This window comes from Salmo salar, chromosome 09 (assembly GCF_965601325.2).
Source record: "Salmo salar chromosome 09, fSalSal1, whole genome shotgun sequence".
Classification (NCBI taxonomy): Eukaryota; Metazoa; Chordata; class Actinopteri; order Salmoniformes; family Salmonidae; genus Salmo; species Salmo salar.
Genome location: NC_138299.1, coordinates 10,384,706 through 10,397,660, shown reverse-complemented (window position 1 = coordinate 10,397,660; position 12,955 = coordinate 10,384,706). Strand labels below are relative to the sequence as shown.

The window sequence follows — 12,955 nt, the reverse complement described above, 5'->3', positions numbered from 1 at the left end:
TTGTGACGACATGAAACTTAACATTTTATTGTTTGGTTTTTCTACGAAGTACATAGGTTTGAAAGCAAAACAGTCAATTAAATAAATAACATTTTGAAAGTGGAAAAAATCTAATGAATTGAAGTTAGTCTTTGTAAAGTCCCATACAAAAAGGCTCTGGGGCATTGCAAATTATCTTCTCCAAACCGTACCTTCCACTTGCTAATAGATTGACCAGCAAACCTTTGTCTACATTCCTTTATCGTGTAACAAAGAAATAAAACGGTGAATAAAGTCTGGAATGCCAGATGTCTTTATAAAAGTAAGAGAGTGACGACTTATCGATACAGGTACAGCAGGAGAAATGTAGGCCACTGGTAGAGGGGGTCCATAAAATTACATTAGGAAGCACCTAGTTGCTTACGTGAGAGAGAGATTACCACTGACAACGGCTTAGATAAACCTTTGCCTAAAGGAGAAATATGGCACAGTAAGACGTTTCATTAAACCAATCTCTTGCAGGGATTTCCAAAGATTTAAACTCGATAACTCGCCTAGCAAAGTCGGTCTCTCAGGAAACATCTGGAAATGAATAGATAAAAGCAGAAAACCAGCCATATTAGCGTCACCTTAGAGGTTTTCCATTCAGGTGTCACAGTTGCCTTCTCACATTCAGCAATGGAATGGTACATGCACTGAAAAATGGACAGAACAATACTCACAGCTTGCAGGTTGTTCTCCAAATCTTCGCATCAACTGGTCATGTGTAAACTTCACAAAAGTGTCATATTGTTCTGTAATAGAAATGTGGGAGGAAAGGGAGGGGTTTAATTTGCTTGTAACTAAAAATCACATGGTGCACTTTCTGAATTGTGTTTGACTGTCCACACCTGCCAACTTGGAAGTCATGGTCTCCTCATATTCCTCCCGCACTTTGTCTTCACGCTCCTTCAGTAAACGTTCACAAATCATCCCAACTTGTCTAAGAGTAAATAAGGGCTGTTCTTTCTTTGATGGAGAAGAACCTCCAGCAGATGTGCCTGCAGAGGACACAAATAAAGCAATTAGGTCATTTGCATGTTGGGGGGGGGGGGGGGGGGGGGGTCTAGTTCCTTTAGTATTGTGGATCTCCCCCACTCACCAGGGTTTAGGCTAATAGTACACTCTAAGCGCATAACAAACCTGGCATACTGGATCCACTAAGATGGGGTGGAGACTCTGGCGAGTAGCAACCCTCTGTCTGTTGGTAAACTCCATCTATGTGCTTTCTCTTCTGAATGCGTTTGTACTCCTGCTTGATGTTGTTCAGAATTTGCTCTAGAATAAGATGATACACAGTCTAAATTATTCAGATAGGACGTTGGTCAAACTTGTCAAATCTACTGGAGGCCTCGCACTACAGTGCAATCCTTATCACTCCTTATGGCCGACAACAACATGTTAACAAAGACAGTACAGTATGACGATATGCAGAAACTGCTTCTCCAATAGAAATCCCTGATGACACTTGTTAGCGATGTCAAGATGATGTTTGCTAGCAAAGCTTGTGCGCAGAAACACGTCATCGGGTCTAACAGTCTTGTTGCGCCGAACTGCGCATGTGCAGGCCGTCAAATGAAAGGCACTCCTTCGATAAAAGTGTCACTTTCACAGGGTTGTAGTAATGACAGTTGCAGCTACTTCAGACACTGGCTCGAATCTAGGTTTTGGCTTTAATATGAAAGAAAATTAACAACTAAGGATGAATTTCACTTCTCCCATTGACTTGACAAACCCTGGTCTGGTCTGTATGGAGCGAGAGAGCTGCCAATAGGTTGAACTTACGTATCGTTAGGACTGTAAGAAAATCCATTAATGAAACATGAAGCGTAAAATTAGATCTGTAAACGTAGAAACCCTATGTTACGACTATAAATGAACATGTACACTTAATTATTACGTCTCACTTTACTGGGTTACAGATCTTTTTTATGCGTACAAACTTTTGGCAGCAATGTGGCATCTGCAAAGGACATGCACCGAATGTAGCTAGTCAATCAAGCAACTCTAGCCCAGAAGTTAGTTGCTTTGCAGCTTCTGGTTTCAATTCCAAAATAAAAGTCTAGAGCTTGTTTTAGATCTGCATTCAATAACGACGTTATACCAGTAGATGGTGTAGTATTGGCTTGGGCCTTTGACTTGTGTGAGAATGATAAAGACACAGAAGAGCCTTGTCTACAATAACCACCTGAGCTGCAAAATAGAAAGTAAATATGATTTAAGCTAGGGCTATTCCGCTATCTAAATATGCCATGCTGTTGTGTTATTTAATGGCCATATAATTGCATAATTTATTTTTATAGCCGCGTGGGGCTACTGTGGTGATCATGTAACCTAATGAATCACATTTTTTCCAGTATTTGGGAGTACGGACTGTAGGCCTTTATTAGGCATTTTGACTGTTGTAATAAAGAATTCCACTTTGTATGTAGGCTTGTTTTAGACATTTGCATTGCACAACCCCCTCACTCAGAGGCTATATCCATGTCAATAAATGAGATGAAACAAAATATTGCCTAAGTCTTGGCTACAACCTGTCCTGAGCGAAATAGCCAAGGGGTCACAAAGACAATCTATAGCCTATTCTTATTGCCAGATCTGTTTAAGCCATCAGCCACTGCACGTGCTTCAACTATTTTGTTTAAAAATGATGTAGATGCTATATTTAGAGGCCTGGGAGCTAGGGTCTCTTAAAGGGGAGCCCTATGATAAAAACAGGTGTAAAACACAAATAGAGTTCTAAAATTATTCCGCACGACACCAGTACCCAAAATGATAGGCCTTCAACTTTTAGTTATTGCAATTTAGGCTTTTTCATTTGAATAGGCCTAAATTAAACATTTTATTATTAAAATGATAGGCTAAAGAACCTTTAGAGAATTTTGAATACACATAGATTTGGTTTCTCAAATGACTGCCTCGCCTGGTTCACCAACTACTTCGCAGACTGAGTTCAGTGTGTCAAATCGGAGGGCCTGTTGTCCGGACCTCTGGCAGTCTCTATGGGGGTACCACAGGGTTCAATTCTCGGGCCGACTCTTTTCTCTGTATATATCAACGATGTCGTTCTTGCTGCGGATGATTCCCTGATCCACTTCTACGCAGACACCATTCTGTATACATCTGGCCCTTCTTTGGACACTGTGTTAACTAACTTTCAAACGAGCTTCAATGCCATACAACTTTCCTTCCGTGGCCTCCAACTGCTCTTAAATGCAAGTAAAACTATGCTTTTCAACCGATCGCTACCAGCACCCGCCCGCCCGACTAGCATTACTACTCTGGATGGTTCTGACTTAGAATATGTGGACAACTACAAATACCTAGGTGTCTGGTTAGACTGTAAACTCTCCTTCCAGACTCATATCAAACATCTCCAATCCAAAATCAAATCTAGAATCGTCTTTCTATTTCGCAACAAAGCCTCCTTCACTCACGCCTCCAAACTTACCCTATTAAAACTGACTATCCTACCGATCCTCGACTTCGGCGAGGTCATCTACAAAATAGCTTCCAATACTCTACTCAGCAAACTGGATGCAGTCTATCACAGTGCCATCCGTTTTGTTACCAAAGCCCCTTAAATTCCCAATCTGACCCTCATACCATCACGGCCACCTAATCATCCCCAGCTTACAATTGGCTCATTCATCCCCCTTCTCTCCCCTGAAACTATTCCCCAGGTCATTGCTGTAAATGGGAATGTGTTCTCAGTCAACTTACCTGGTAAAATAACGGTAAAATAAATAAATAAAATAAATTATACCACCCACCACTGCGACCTGTATGCTCTAGTCGGCTGGCCCTCGCTACATACTTGTCGCCAGACCCACTGGCTCCAGGTCATCTAGAAGTCTATGCTAGGTAAAGCTCCGCCTTATCTCAGCTCACTGGTCACGATAACAACACCCACCCGTAGCACGTGCTCCAGCAGGTATATCTCACTGGTCATCCCCAAAGCCAACACCTCCTATGGCCGCCTTTCCTTCCAGTTCTCTGCTGCCAATAACTGGAACGAATTGCAAAAATCGCTGAAGCTGTAGACTTATTTCCCTCACTAACTTTAAACATCAGCTACCTGAGCAGCTAACCGATCACTGCAGCTGTACATAGTCCATCTGTAAATAGTCCACACAATCTACCTACCTTATCCCCATATTGTTTTTATTTACTTTTCTGCTCTTTTGCACACCAGTATCACTACTTACACATCATCATCTGCTCATCTATCACTCCAGTGTTAATCTGCTAAATTGTAATTACTTCGCTTCTATGGCCTATTTATTGCCTTACCTCCTCACGCCATTTGCACATACTGTATATAGACTTTTTTATTTTCTTCTATTGTGCTATTGACTGCATGCTTGTTTATTCCATGTGTAACTCTGTGTTGTTGTTTTTGTCGCACTGCTTTGCTTTATCTTGGCCAGGCCTAGCTTACCTGGTTAAATAAAGGTGAAATAAAAAAAATAAAATAAAAATGGATAAGAATGCTCTATTCTCTTTGATTTAGTTCCTATTGCAACTCAGACAAATTACTGAATGGATGGCATACTGACTGGCTGAACTGAATGAAGGATGAATTCAATGTTCAAATATGTTGGAATGACGAGTTGCATGCATCATGTATGCTCATCACTTTATTTGGCTAGTAGGCAAATAGGTCTACATTAGGGTATAACGACTATGGCTGCATGCCTCCAGAAGGGCATCTTCTGAGGCTGAGGGGTGCTTTTCCAAAGTTGCATGGTGCTGCAAGGAGATCACAAGCTCTTCAACTGGGCAGCAGTGTCACGATGGAGGGAATAGCCTATACGGAGACTACTTAAGACCATTGCAACAGAGTTACTGTAAAGTGTGGGAATAAGCTTATGCCAGACTTAACCTACGTTTAACCGCTCCCTTATTCATTTCACAGTCCATATGTTCATGACCCGATTCATATAAATCATGTCAAATTATTTTACATTCATTTTAACCCCTCCTACAGAGTATGCTTTGGCAAGATAGCACAATAATAGACGACTCAATATTTCATTATTCCTGGTAGATACTACTAGTTATGATTGCATACAGAGCCCAGAGAATGGGATGGTGCAATATTGAATTAGTCTTATTTTGATAAGGTGCATGGATGGGGATGTCCACGTCACACAGAGATATGCCCATGCTTTAGAGATACATCAGTGAAGTTTCAGTCCGCTAGGTGTAGGCATAACACAGCTAGTGCTATCTAGACTTGTGCTGGCAAACAAATCAATTACATTAAGTACCTAATGTGAAGTAAACTTAACTAAGGAGTAATAGAGACTTAACTTGAAAACATGCTGGATACCTCTTTCCGGTTTCCTCGACTTTCGTTTTTTTTTATGCTGTGTTATGCTTGTTCACGTAGCACCCCTCACAGGCCATTTGGTGTGCGTTTTTTGTTTGTTGGTAATATGAAACTGACAAACTCAAAGGTATTATTGTTCGTAAGGATTGCAACAAGATTTGTTCAAGCCTAAAATGTTAGTCCGTAATTGTAACATGGTGTTTGTATGTTCACAAATTAAATGTAATGTTTATGTTTCACGCATGGCTTTTCTTACGATCCTAACAATTTACATATTGATTTTCTTAGGATCCTAACGATACGTACGTTCAACCTTTTGGCAGGTCTCTCGCTCCATAAGTCTGCTTCGCGCATCTGGGTTTGAAAACACGGATATTTTTTCAAAATACAGTGCATTCGGAAAGTATTCAGACCCCTTGACTTTGCCCATATTTTGTTATGTTACAGCCTCATTCTAAAATGGATTAAATTGTTTTTCCCCTATTATTTTTCCCCCCTTATCAACCTACACACTATCACATTTACATACGTTTTCAGACCCTTTACTCAGTACTTTGTTGAAGCACCTTCGGCAGAGATTACAGCCTCGAGTCTTCTTGGGTATGACGCTACAAGCTTGGCACAACTGTATTTGGGGAGTTTCTCCAAAGCTCTGTCAGGTTCGATGGGGAGCATTGCTGCACAGCTATTTTCAGGTCTCTCCAGATATGTTCGATGGGGTCAAGTCCGGGCTCTGGCTGGGCCACTCAAGGGCATTCAGAGACTTGTCCCGAAGCCCCTCCTACGTTGTCTTGGCTATGTGCTTAGGGTCGTAGTCCTGTTGGAAGGTGAACCTTCTCCCCAGTCTGAGGTCCTGAGTGCTCTGGAGCAGGTTTTCATCAAGGATCTCTCTGTCCTTTGCTGCGCTCATATTTGCCTCGATCCTGAATAGTCTTCCTGTCCCTGCCTCTAAAAAACATCCCCAAAGCATAATGCTGCCACCACCATGCTTCACCGTAGGGATGTTGCCAGGTTTCCTCCAGATGTGACGCTTGGCATTTAGGCCAAAGAGTTCAATATTGGTTTCATCAGACCAGAGAATCTTGTTTTTTCAAGGTCAGAGTCCTTTAGCCTTTTAGTAAACTCCAAGCGGGCTGTCATGTGCCTTTTATTGAGGAGTGGCTTCCATCTAGTTACTCTACCATAAAGGCCTGATTGGAGAAGTGCTGCAGAGATGGTTGTTCTTCTGGAAGGTTCTCCCATCTCCACAGATGAACTCTGGAGCTCTGTCAGTGACCATTGGGTTCTTGGTCACCTCCCTGACCAAGGCCCTTCTCCCGCGATTGCTCAGTTTGGCTGGGCGGTCAGCTCTAGGAAGAGTCTTGGTGGTTCCAAACTTCATCCATTTAAGAATGATGGAGGCCACTGTGTTCTTGGGGACCTTCAATGCTGCAGACAATTTTTGGTACCCTTCCCCAGATCTGTGCCTCGACACAATCCTGTCTCGGAGAGCTACAGACAATTCCTTCGACTTCATGGCTTGGTTTTTGCTCTGACATGCACTGTCATCTGTGGGACCTTTACATAGACAGGTGTGTGCCTTTCCAAATCATGTCCAATCAATTGAATTTACCACAGGTGGACTCCAATCAATTGTCATTATGGGGTACTTTGTGTAGATTGATGAGAAAAAACATTTATTTAATCAATTTTAGAATAAGGCTGTAACATAACAAAATGTGGAAAAAGTCAAGGGATCTGAATACTTTCCGAATGCACTATAGCTGCTGCAATAACACAAGTAGCTATTGGCTAACACCTAGCATGATCTTGGAAAAAGAACATGCTAACTTAAAAAGGCCCAGTGCCATTAACGTGATTTTCCTGTGTTTTATATTTCCACACTATGAGGTTGAAATAATATTGTGAAAAATGCCCTTCTAGTGTAAGAGCTGTTTTAAAAGACCACCTGAAACTTCAGCCTGTTTTGGTGGAATGGAGTTTTGGCCTGCCAGCAATTTTTTGTTGTTGACCATTGTTTTAAATTAAAATCACAGTAAGGTACTTAATTACCCATAAATTATTTGATATTTTGATTAAAAACAACTTCTGCATTGGACCTTTAACGTGCAGTAAGATTGCCCACTGCCTGGCTTACTAGATGTCTGTTATGAGTTTGGGTTCATCCGGTATAGTACTTACCAGCTGATAGTCTGGATGACACTTCTCCAAATGGTGATGGCTCCATGCGAAGGTATTTCCGTGGTGATGAGGAGGATGATGATGGGGACACCGGAATACATCTTCTCCTTTTAGGGGACGTCGGACTCATCAATGGATCAAAATCCATGGTCCTTTTCAGGGTCGCTCCACACGCCATGATTTGAACCTAGGAGGGTTCAAAGATTGGTCTACAAAGACCGAACGAGGAACAGGGTAGTGTGGCTAATGCGAAACACAAAAGAAAATGGCTTTCTAACGTTCGTTAGCTAGCTAAGAAAGAGCTTATCCTGATGGATTTTCAGCTAGCTTTGCAACTTCGACAAGTCCAGGAAGGAGTCTTGCGACTGTTGTTTGCTACCGTTAGCTAACTTATCACGCTAGCTAGCTAGCGTTAACCAACCAAATTAAAACAAATTCCCTTCACCTTTCCGGGGAAAAGTTGCCCTCTTCCTATCACTCCGACGCCCGTGTAACGTTGACTTTTGTTTTCACTCTTACCTATCTTATAACGTTATCTGTTTGGATGTCCTTAGCTAGCTAAGTTATACATTCAGACGAATATATAACTTGCTGCCTAACGTCAGCTTTTTCTTGTTTTTGACCACCAGAGCCGTCTGTTTCTTGTATTGATGACGTGAAATATTCAACTATGCGCTCATGCCGGGTCGGTTGGGCATGCGCTGATGAGACTGATGATGATGGGATTTGGACTGCGGTCCCTGCAATCTGGGATCCATAGGACGTCCAAACTCTGACATTAGCCGATTGAAGTTGAAGTTTAAAATGGTCAAAGAGTTAGATAAGGGTAGGGACGTCTCAAGGATTCGGGATAGCAGAATTGTAGTGCAGACAAAAGTTGGTCGTTTGTGGGGTTATGGAATTACATAATAAATTACATAATTTTGCGCTGCTATCCATATACTTTAGTATATATCCAGTAGCCATATTCATACACATTCTTGTTACTTTAATCTTGAAGATTGGTGTATTTCCATTAGTCTTTGCCTGTCTCTTTTGCTCTGCAAATGCATGGGCCCGTAATGTAAAATTGCTTGTTTCACATGTAGGTTTTGTGCCTTTTCTGTTAGTTTTTCACTTTATATTTATTTTTATCTTGGGTTTAACTTACTTTTACGCGGCAGTACAGTACCTCACACAACATGGCACATTATCTCATGTGCCACTACAACATGGCACATTATCCCGTGTGCCACTGCCTACACCTCTTTCTCCTCCAGACTGACAAAAACATGAACAACCAAAAGTCCGATAAGACTACTTACTTCTGATAAGAATATATCGTGCCTGCCTTATGAGTACTGTGCACACTTGACTTTATTCAGAGGCTTGGAAACTAAATCACATAAAGGTGTTTAATCATTTTGAATATATATTATTATGATTGTAAATGAAGTATGTGCACAATTTATCCTAGCAGAGACATCTTAAAAATGCACATTCCTTTAGTTCTTCACTGACTTAGAGGTTCTCTGCAGATTTTCTTTCATTTGTCATTGTTTTGTCAGTTTTTGGTAGGTGATGGATTGTAAAGCTTTTGGTGTAAGTACAGCTGCAATAAAATACACTGGCTATTGTGTTTTAATTGCTGTGATCAGATGAAAACATTCATATACATTGCTTATTACTAAATTAGCTGGTTTGGAATAAGTAACTGCACATAAATACTTTCTATTTTTTCTGTCTCTGTAGTTTCATGAGATAACAAGGTCTATTCTTCACAGTAGCATTGCAGTGCCGTCCTCAATCTCATGAGATGCAAAAAATACATGTGTATTATGCTGTATGTGGTTCACAAGCTGCTTTCCTGAATGTTTTTATTTGAAACAGAAATTAAAATGTGTATTCATAGAAAAACACTTATTTAATGCATATGGAGAGATGGAGAGGGGGAAACAACATGTTTAATACTGCACAACATTACATGTATTTGTGGTTGTGGTTCTTCGTTGGGGGAAATCTGTCTCCGCATAAGATTAAATCATGTGAATCATTGAAAAGATGTACATGATCTACTCTTGTATATCACAACATGGCCCTCAATTATGCATCACTCAAAAGATAAGGAAATCGAAACAGTTTCATACAACATGCTTTATGACAAGAACTACAAACCATCACAATGTACTAATTTACAATATAAAGAACAGCCAATTTCACCTACAAGCACTTTATAGAGACAAACCATACAGTCAAAGGGCAGATCAGCATGCCACTAAATACACAACTGTGCAGTTTAACAATGCTTATCGCCATTATTTCCATATGAAAATAAATGAAGTTCTTCTGAAAGATTGAAATAAAAAAAACACTATCTTATCCTACAGCTACATATACTTCAAAGAACTGAATTAGAAGTTGATGTTTAGCAAACTTTCAGTGCAGTGCTAGTTGGGGTAGTGACTATTCTACATAATTCCTTCAGAGTCGATTCCTTCACAGTCACATGATGGCAGACGCCGTTGTCTCGCGGGAGACCAACAGGGTGACTTTGGCCAATTTCACAGTGGTGTTTGCACAGCTAGCCGTGGATTTGTGGGCTGTGGCTGTGCCTTTTACGCTCCTGCTGTGGCAATCGGACTCACCGCTGTTGTCCAGTGGTTGAGAAGTTCCCCTGCATGTCTGACAGATGTTAAGAAAGGCCCGGCGCAGGTCCTTACTCCTCAGGGCGTAGATGATGGGGTTGACGGTGGAGTTGAGCAGGCAGAGCATGCTGCAGAAGGCAAAAACCGTCTTGATAAAGTTGTTCATCTTCCAGAACAGGTCGTAGACCATGATGGCCAGCACAGGGCCCCAGCAGATGACGAGGACCACCAGAATCAGCACTAAGGTCTTGGCCAGGCGGATGTCCATGCGGGCCTGCTCGGGTCGCAATGTCTGCACCTTGGTGCCATGCGCTGTGTAGACGATGATGCTCTTCTGGGAGCTGCGGCTCATCATGCGCACGGCATGGTGGTGGGCCTTCCACAGGATGAACATGTAGGCATAGATGATAAACAGCAGCAGCACACTGGTCATCCCTATCCAGAACATCAGGTACATCACGTCGATGAGTGGGAAAATGTCAGAGCACACTGAGTTCAGTTGCTTACAGTTCCAGCCCAGTAGGGGGAGCACCGCGATGACGATTGAGATAGTCCACATCATGCAGAAGGCGATGACAGCCTTTGTCTTGGTGACGATCCGCTTGTAAGCCATGGGCCTGTGGATGGAGATGTAGCGGTCTATGGCTGTGAGAAAGAGACTGCCCACAGAGGCACTGAAAGAGGCGATGACCCCACCAAGCTTAAAGAGAAACACATTGGGGCTGTCCTTCCGGTGTAGCACATGGAAGTCCAAGAAACTGTACACAAATATGACACTGCCCAGAAGGTCGGCCACAGCCAGGCTGCCTATGAAGTGGTAGGAGGGCCGACAGCGCAGGGTGCTGGAGTGGAGGATCACACACAGTACGATAAGGTTCTCCAGCACTGTGAAGGTTCCCAGAGTGAGTGCCATGATCGCTACTACCAACTGCTGGCTGGGGGTCAGAATCATGAAGCACTCCATGTCCACAAAGTTCTCCCCGCATTGGATAGAATCCCCGCCGTCCACAAAGGTCCCATTGCCAACCAGATCAGAGAAGTTGGTCTGGTAAATGGAGTTGCCATTAAAGATGAGCTCCTCGTCTCTAGCTACTCCAGGGAAGTAGTTTCTAAGTGGGGCAGAGTTAGCCTTCTTTAAATGGAATCCAGTCTTGGCAAAGCCAGAATCAATGGACGGGTCACTGTAGCTCACATCGTTGGAGCCAAGATATTGCAAACCGTTAGTTATTGTTCGGAAAGTGGTGTCGGCTATTCCATCCAGAGCAGACTTCATGGCTGAGTATCTAGAGAAAAAAGTTCCAGACAATTTAGAAATTATCAATCCTTTTTATTATTTAGTTTAATTGTGACGTGGGGGATGGCAAACGTGTATGTATTTAACTGTGGGTGATGTGGGTATGTTGCTGGGTCACATTATTGACATCCCTGCTGTATCAGCCAGCTGACTCTCCAGCAGATGCGTCTCAGACAATGGTGAGAGAATTAACAGTCAATGACAAATTAATGAGACCCATATCTAACCTTCTGTGCTGCCCTCAGGATAAAGACATTGCATTGAGTAGCCTATGTAGGTCAATCTCTCCTTTCAATTAAGGGTTAATAAAGGATTACGTTTCAAAATAATTATTCAATTAATTATGCATCAAGGTAGTTATATTCTCTCAATACAATATTGATTTGTTGAATCAATCTATTTAATTGTACATGACTCTGTTTTGCTCTCATAGATAAACAGTACATAACCCTTCCATTTGATAATTAATATATCTGTACATTTCGTAAAAAATTACAATAACCTACAATAACCTTTTTCATTAATAAAAAAGTACAGGCTATTGAGAATAATTGTGATAACATTTTCATGCAGATGTTTATAGATAGGCAAACCATTTACTGGTTGTGATATAGGCTATACAACAACGTGACGATGCCCCTTGTCCCACTCATGAACGAATAAGAAAGACCAACAATAAGTAAGGTTGTAGAGAGGCTGCAGGCAAGTAATTAGATTCACATAAGAATATACACTGTCATAAGGTCATAGAGAAATCAATGAAGTAAAACATTTTTGACTATGCATTAATGCAACATTTGATTTTATTAAAACAAAATTTGTTTTTACCTTCACATTCTTTGCACAAATAACTTGCGTCGATCCATATGCCAGATTTAATTTATTACATGAAGACAAGAGAAAGTGTATCCACATATCCAATCTCAGGAATCGTAGCCTATTGATGTCAACAGTTTCTTTATCAAAGTGTATCAAAAGTCGTTTTTAATTCGAATTTTCGTCATGATGAGCCCGGCATCATTGTTTAGTAAAGCCAAGAGACAGCGATGTGTCTGTTTGAGGTATGGGATTATTATTTATAAGGAAGGGGTCGCTTTGTGCGCTTCTGTGTCACGTGCTCCGAGGTGCCACAACGCCTTGGACCAGTATAGTGCGCTCGCATCGCATCCCAACATCCACGCTCACTCAATAATGAGACCCTCCATCATTTTGAACACCCACCCAACCATTATCGACCAGTGTGGTTGAGGATAACGAAAGCATGAGTACCATTATTCTAATTAATGCTAAAACACTAACATTTACTTGGTAAAGCACTTTTTATTACTATTGTGTTTAGATTCTCACTTCAACCTATAAGAAATGATAACATCCTCCTATCTTGGGTAATATGTCTGTATGATGTGTTCTTGTATGTATGCAACCATCACTAATGGTAGAGTATTCCATTTATTGTGACTGGCAGAAAGGCATGATGTGTTCTATAGCCTGGAAAGAAGGGTG

The 12,955-nt window shown here is 41.5% G+C and overlaps 2 protein-coding genes across 6 annotated transcripts; both read right to left on the bottom strand.

Moving 5' to 3' along the window:
• Positions 1-8,213, bottom strand: LOC100379103 (akirin 2(2a)). Of its 5 annotated transcripts, none has more exons than XM_014210079.3 (6): positions 7,980-8,213; positions 7,535-7,743; positions 1,162-1,296; positions 870-1,019; positions 702-773; positions 1-561 (listed from the first exon to the last, which is right to left on the bottom strand). In XM_014210079.3, exons 2-6 carry the CDS (start codon positions 7,710-7,712, stop codon positions 551-553), a joined length of 546 nt encoding a protein of 181 aa, XP_014065554.1. In that variant the 5' UTR covers positions 7,713-7,743; positions 7,980-8,213; the 3' UTR covers positions 1-550.
• A 1,205-nt stretch (positions 8,214-9,418) lies between these two features.
• On the bottom strand, positions 9,419-12,535 carry LOC106610686 (cannabinoid receptor type 1A). The gene is made up of 2 exons (XM_014210154.3): positions 12,281-12,535; positions 9,419-11,441 (listed from the first exon to the last, which is right to left on the bottom strand). The coding sequence occupies exon 2, from the start codon at positions 11,429-11,431 to the stop codon at positions 10,016-10,018; it is 1,416 nt and encodes a 471-aa protein (XP_014065629.1). The 5' UTR covers positions 11,432-11,441; positions 12,281-12,535; the 3' UTR covers positions 9,419-10,015.
• Between the last annotated feature and the right edge of the window lie 420 nt (positions 12,536-12,955).

Bases quoted from the DNA above. Each gene is read 5' to 3' on its own strand.
- LOC100379103 (XM_014210079.3), bottom strand. From the start codon at position 7,712: ATGGCGTGTGGAGCGACCCTGAAAAGGACCATGGATTTTGATCCATTG. The intron at 1,297-7,534 runs GTAAGTACTATA...ATCTTATTCTAG, and splicing joins GTCATCCAGACTATCAGCTG to AGCAAATTCTGAACAACATC. The intron at 774-869 runs GTGTGGACAGTC...TTTCTATTACAG, and splicing joins CATGACTTCCAAGTTGGCAG to AACAATATGACACTTTTGTG.
- LOC106610686 (XM_014210154.3), bottom strand. From the start codon at position 11,431: ATGAAGTCTGCTCTGGATGGAATAGCCGACACCACTTTCCGAACAATA.